At 35.6% G+C, this 6,867-nt stretch overlaps 1 protein-coding gene across 1 annotated transcript; it reads right to left on the bottom strand.

The window, feature by feature from the left end:
* Positions 1–1,880: 1,880 nt before the first annotated feature.
* LOC112519663 (beta-1,6-galactosyltransferase GALT29A) lies at positions 1,881–3,521 on the bottom strand. Its single transcript, XM_025127877.1, has one exon. It carries the CDS (start codon positions 3,238–3,240, stop codon positions 2,065–2,067), a length of 1,176 nt encoding a protein of 391 aa, XP_024983645.1. The 5' UTR covers positions 3,241–3,521; the 3' UTR covers positions 1,881–2,064.
* Positions 3,522–6,867: the final 3,346 nt, after the last annotated feature.

Here is a 6,867-nt window from a genome sequence, read left to right as displayed (position 1 = left end):
ATATAAATGGGTAAAAGCTAAAACAGGTATACCTATGACCCCAAAAAATTTGTGGGTCATGTTCCATATCTCACATGAAACACCATCTGGTACGACCAGAGTGTATCAAGATTCTAAGAAGAAGTCATGGCTAAAATATTGGATCTTAATTGAATAGTAGAGAGTAAACCAAGGATTTTAAACTAATTTGATATGTTAAATAATACAAATAAACATTTAGGCATAGAAAGATAAGCAAAACGCCATCATTTATGTTTATCCTTTATGGTAATTAACCATACTAATATCTATGCTTGCATTCAAGATTATAAACTTGACATGGGATATTTCCAAATTCATGAATATTTCTGAAATTTTGAACAAATCTGCAGACAAAAGGAAGGGTACCTTGTTGATACTGATGTCAGGGACGTTCCAATCTTTTTGGAGGCATGTTACACCTGAAACTTTTGATTACACTGCAAAATGAAATAACAATGATGCATATATACAAATTACTAAGGCAAGATAAGGCGTACTACTTTTGTTTTCTGGTAGAAATCGAAGTGGCATTGAGGGTAGGTTATAGTTTTTATATTCGTTGATGAATGACTCTAAACAATGTAAAATTAGTCCCCAAAATTTTAGCGATCTGTTCAAAATCACACATTTAACGTGCTAAAGAACGCTCTGTTTGACGTGATGATGGTGAGAAGGCCGACTTTGCTGGATTCATCTTCAGTCGACAAGGATCTAAATGCGAACTTGAAGATCCACCGTGAAAGGATATATTTCTTTCAGGTGTGAATAAGTGATGGAGACATCCGAATCCAATGTTTATTGTGTATTATAATGAATGTTGAGATGAAATATAACGTGGATGCAGATAAAGATGATGAAGATTCTGAGCATATGTGGAACCCTATTAGATTACTTTTTTAAAGGAGTCGTTTAGGAGAGAAAAAAAAAAGTTCCACCATATATTAGGAAAAAACCCTTGAAGCTTATTGAAATGCTATTTGAAGTAGTTTCTATAAGTTAGTTCATGGTTAAGCAAAAGGGGCTTTTTCAATAAGCTCGAAAAACAAACTAGCATATGTATGCCAAACATGAAGTATGAGCACATAACTATGAAGGAAACCATTTCAAGAGAAACTAAGCATGAAGAACAAAGGTGAGAAACACAAGTTGTTCCTAAATCAACGCAAGTACGCAACTATCTTTCTAGTTGTCTCTAAATAAAGTGTCTCTAAATAAAGCTGTATTAGTATTATATGATGAAATTATGTATAGAGTAATGCAACAATTAAGTTATATATATGTGGTTTATTTTACAAATCAACACTTCGTTACAAACCAATCTCATTCGTCCATCTAATCTAATAAATATGTGGTTTCTAATATAAAGCGTTGATTATAATTAATGAACTATAATTATCTTCCATAAATATCTCAATTGGTTGATTTGTATAGTTATTAACAATGACATGGTTTGTATTTCAAACCTCCTCTACCCCCCCCCCCCTCTTCTCTCTCTCTATATATATGGTGTAATGAACAACAATCACATGCACAAGTGAATAGTAGGAAACCAAAAGACAATTAAAGATGCACTTACCTGGTTCAGAAAATTGACTACAGGTAAGATTATTGTCAGATTTTGTTGTTCACTAGTGAATTACATTCATAGAAAGCACATTCACTTGTGATTGTTGTGATTGTTTTCTTACAAAAGTTGGATCACAGAACTCATAATCTCAAAATAGTTCCAAATCAGACTCCATATCAAGTGCATACTGAAACAGAACTCCCATACCTTACCCCCAACCCCACTTCCATTTATAGTTGTTGTATATAAGTTATTTGCAAAACCCAAGTGTTCTTGAACAAAAAGCTTCCACTAGATCCAAATCACAAGAAACATGAATTTCTTCAAATTCACTGTTACTTCTACATCTTGTATTCAATTACCATTCTTTTGCTGGTATCATTGATTCCCTAAGGGACACTTACAATCACAATTTCACAAAAAACAGACAACTAATTCAATAAACGCAAACTACTTGTAACGTGTATGGAGACGTGTCATCTATGTATAACAACAGGAGGGAACTTGAACTTATCTGAAATGAACGGTATTGCATCAGGTCTCTCCACCAGATCCTGATACAAATCGTATTCCGCTTGATAATCGTGCAAATGAAGCTCCCCTTTCTGATTAGTGTGATAATGATGCTTAGACGACTCCGATTTCCCAAACCCAAAAATGCTAACTTTATCACATATCCCAATAGCAAGCATAACAGCCTGCATACCTGAAGAATAATGGAAGTTAGATCCATCATGAGAACCAGCCCATGCCTCTAATGGCTTGTCGGTCTCTTTCAAAAACCTTGAAACCGAATAATACTTCACAATTCGCGCACATAACACATCAAATTGTGGGTCTGTGATCATCAATGGCACCTTACGCGAAGAATTACAGACCACATAATCAAGAAAATGGATCATTTGACACATGTACATCATTATAGGCACTTTTTCTCCATATGGGTGACAAAAACAACCTTCTCTTCGCGCACATATGTGTAGAATGTTGCTGTTCACGAATGAAAGGCTCGTCTTCGAACCCACATTGCGTTCAAACCCACGGGTTCTTGCGTTGTTTAATCGGATAACGAACTCATGGCCATCAATCACATCACCAAGATCGGTTTTCAGCAAGATCCCACTATTACCCACTACAGCACAGGTTTTATACTTCATCCCTGACTTCAAATCAGTGTCGTTTACACCGGTCTTCAGAATCTTAACAACATTCACCATATCTGACATTACATCAGGATGGAACCGGTGGTTGCGCCACCAGGTCTGCAAATATCGCCGGAAATCCAACCAGAGCCGGTAGAAATCCGGTGACCTGAGCTGTACTGGAACACCCTTAGCAGACCTAGCTCGAATATCTAGACGGTATCGCCCTGACCACAGAAATGAACGATGGCGACCGCTCTCCGAACCTCGGAAATTACCATTCACCAACTGTTCGACATCTTGCCTCAACGAATCTTCAGCTAAATCAACCGCAGCAAACCTCAATAATGTTGCATTAAAGACCGGAGAAGGCTTCTGAGCTGCTTCGCCCACGTTTTTCGGCGAAAACACTTCTCCGCCGCCGGAAACCATGATTCGAAAGCAGAGAGTGGCGGCAGCGGCAACAAGAAACACTAAACTGAATATCGGACGCACTGATCTCTTCATCATTATCCCCTTTTTCTCTTTAGTCAACGTCGTTTCCACAGATCCGGAGTGGAAGAAATTCTAATCCATGGCGGTCATAGCTTGTAAACTAATCGAGTGTAAGCAAATCATACCTCTTCGATTCTTCTTCATTGTTTCAAAATCCACCAAATTACAAAACCTTCAGCAACCAATATGTATCATGAATGAATGAGATTGGATCAGAGAATCTGAAAATCGATAGAATCTAGGAAGTGGATATGAAAGGTAGAAGGAGATGTGGTAGAAATAGTGGGCAAAAACCAGGCGATGTGAAGTAGATAGATCATCAAATGTGGGTTTTTACTTGTGGATTTTAGTTGGGAAATTGGGATTTTATAGCTAAAGAGTGTGATTAACTGTTTAATTGTCACTATCTTTTCATTCCTTGTTTGAAAGATTGATCATCATTTGTCATTTTGCCATAGAAATAGAGATGGAAACAGACATGAACAAGGTGCATCGAATCATCAACAAGTTGTCTTAAAATATCAACGGTTGTGGTTGGATCATGGGTGTAAACCATTGGAGTCGAGTCGAGTCGAGTCGAGTCGAGTAACAGATTATTCGACTTTGACTCGAAAAAATAGTGTTGAGCTCAACTCGAGCTTGAATAACTTTTTCTAACTCGGGTTTGAGTTTGAACGCGAATATTTTTAAAATGTTGGAGCTCAAGATCGTTGCTTGTTTACAAGGTCGAACTCAAGATCGATTAACTCGTTTATTTGTTCAAACTCGATAAGTTATATATGTTTTGCTCGAAAAAATACATGCTCGAATGGCTCATCTCGTGAAGTTTAATTAAGTTTTCAAATAAGTCGAGTCGAACATCGGTGTAATGAAGCTCGACTTGTTAGGTTAAACAAGTTTTATTTTGTGTACGAGATCGACTTGTGCTCGATGGTTAAAAGCTCAAATTCTTTACACCTCTGGTTGGATCTTTTTCACAATAGTGAAACACGTAAAATATCAACGGTTTTTTATGTTTTGAGTGATTATCAAGGTTTGTTTGGTTGGTTTTATATTAAGTCGTATACGGATAAAATTGTTTATATTCGTTTTCAAATAAATATATTGATTAATGTATATTTGTTTTCATCTAAGCCTGAAATTTAAAATATTGATTAACATATATTTGTTTCACAATATCTTTGTTTCATATGTATTCAGTTCATATTGTGAAACATTTTAGTTGTACTTTTTGTTTCACAAACACATAAAAAAAATTACATCGTGAAACAAATATATGTTAATTAATACACTAAATTCAAACCGTAGATTAAAAAAAAACATATAAATAGCACAAGACTCATGGTTAAAGTTATTACAATTTTATATGTTATCAAAATAAATGTTCATTAATTTTTTATAATTAATATCAATTTACCAAAGTGATTATCAATTTATTTGGTGTCAAACTGAAGTTTTATAAAAATTGTTTGGATTATTTTTTGACGGTATCAAAACGTAATAAGCTGATAATTTTTTTCCATACAATACAAAAAAAAATTATTACTGATATCACACCGGAATAAATTAATAAGTTATAAAGAAGTAATTTATCAAAAACTTCTTGTTACCGGTGTCTAACCGGTATAAACACTTTTTTTTTCATCCGAACACTAAAAACTTCATACTATAAATATCATATTAAAATAAGTCAATAAGGAAACCAAAACACCCCTAAAAAGTGTTAGCATTTCAAACTGCATTAACAACAATTTTTATATTAGTGCAACTCTACAAAAACAATTATGAGCTGTTTGACAATTGCTGAATGATTTGGTGCAGAATGATTAATAGACTCTCATAATAAAATATGACAATTATGAAACTAGGACTCTTAATGGTTAAAGGAGATGCAGGATACAAAATCATTCAGATGATTTTAAAACCATTAAAAAGTTACTTTTTTCGTGTCAAACAAGATTTAGAATTATTAAGAGATAAACAAACAAATCCCGAAAACAAAATAGGTATTTTTTTAATATGTCCATCCCCTTCGGCATACCTCCGCCAGATCCACCACCTGTGTCTCCGATCTTCTCCTGATGGTCGTTTTATGTGTTCTTTGACCCCACATTGACCTCCATCGTTGAACCATTCCAACACCACCGACCTTATCACCGGTGATCTCCATCGTTGAATCACCATTAACAACCTCCTTGATTTTTGCCAACAAAAAAACCCTTAAAACATGATGTTAAGCATTATCCTTGATTTTTGCCAAGAACACCCTAATCAACATCCCCTGTTCAATCGCACCTCCATGAACAATGACATAACAGCCATCAATATTATTGAAGATATTATCACCAAGATGAAGGCTTCAACACCCATTAACCACCTAGAAGCAGAAGAATACGAATCCATAGAACAATAAACAATATTCAAATCTCTCTGTTTGAACCAACAAGTATATAATTTCTCACTGATAGCTAACCCTAACACATGGATTGAAGAAACATCGATTTCACGAGATTTTGAAGCTTCGAACTGCTTATTAGTCTCTTCTTCACAAATCCAGTAGCCTCTTACGAAATAAAAAGAAAAACCCCAGATCGATGGGGAAAAAACAATAGGGAGGAGGAGATCGGCGCATAAAGATCGATATCAATGAAAAAGATATCCAGATTGGTGACAAAAGACATAACAAAAATGAAGTATCAATCATGAAACCGGTATCTGGAAGGAAAACCCCCCTAGATTGATGAAGAAACCCAACCATCATCAAGCTTTTTTGACGTCATTCTCGATGATTTGGGGCAGAGATCGACGTAGGGAGGAGGAGATCGACGTATAGGGAGCATCGTTCTTCATCAAGGAACCTGTCGTTCACAGCTTTGGGACGAGGAGGCCGGCAAATCGGGGGAGGGGGGTTCGCCGGCAAACTGAGAGATGGTGACGGAGAGTTTTTTTTGACCGGCAACAAAGACGAGATAGCATAGAAACTAGCAAAAGAGAGTACAGGTTAAAAACAAGACATGGGAGAATTACACCACTCTATCCAACTAGTCGCCATAACAACTTTCGGCACCTTGTTTTTGAACCAGAAAAAAGAATACGCCTGAAGCTGGCCCGCAAGAAAAGTAGCCGTCGTCTGAGAAGGAACAGAGAAAGTTTTGCGGTTGCGCAAGTTCCAAATAATCCAAAAGAATCCATACACCACTCCAATAAACGCCTTCTCTCAGTTTTCGTTATATAATATAAATATGGGTTACCATCGATTTCGTTATATAATATAAATATGGGTTGGTTCACCTAATAGTATATTTTTTTTTTTTAAGAACTACTTTTTTACCCTTGAAACTTCACAGAAAAATGTTATGAAGGTAAAAGAAAATTGATCCCTTCCAACAAAACAGTATAAATGTAAAGAGGTTGTCTCATGGATCTTACGAAAACATATTGGTTTCACAGTTATGTCAAGGGTGTTTGGGATTGCTTATTCGAAACAACTTATATTTTTTTACAAAAGCACTTATCAACTTATTATAAGTCAGAAATGTTTAACTTCTTCAAAAAATCATTATTACCGGTTTGACACCGGTATAATTTATTTATCCAAACAGTAAAAAGTGTTTATTACCGATGACACGTCGGAATGAGTCA

Source organism: Cynara cardunculus (assembly GCF_001531365.2).
Source record: "Cynara cardunculus var. scolymus isolate 2C chromosome LG 10, CcrdV1, whole genome shotgun sequence".
In the NCBI taxonomy this organism is placed as follows: Eukaryota; Viridiplantae; Streptophyta; class Magnoliopsida; order Asterales; family Asteraceae; genus Cynara; species Cynara cardunculus.
This window is presented reverse-complemented; position numbering and strand designations above follow the sequence as displayed.

Excerpts from the sequence above, each read along its gene's own strand:
- LOC112519663 (XM_025127877.1), bottom strand. The coding sequence starts at position 3,240 with ATGATGAAGAGATCAGTGCGTCCGATATTCAGTTTAGTGTTTCTTGTT.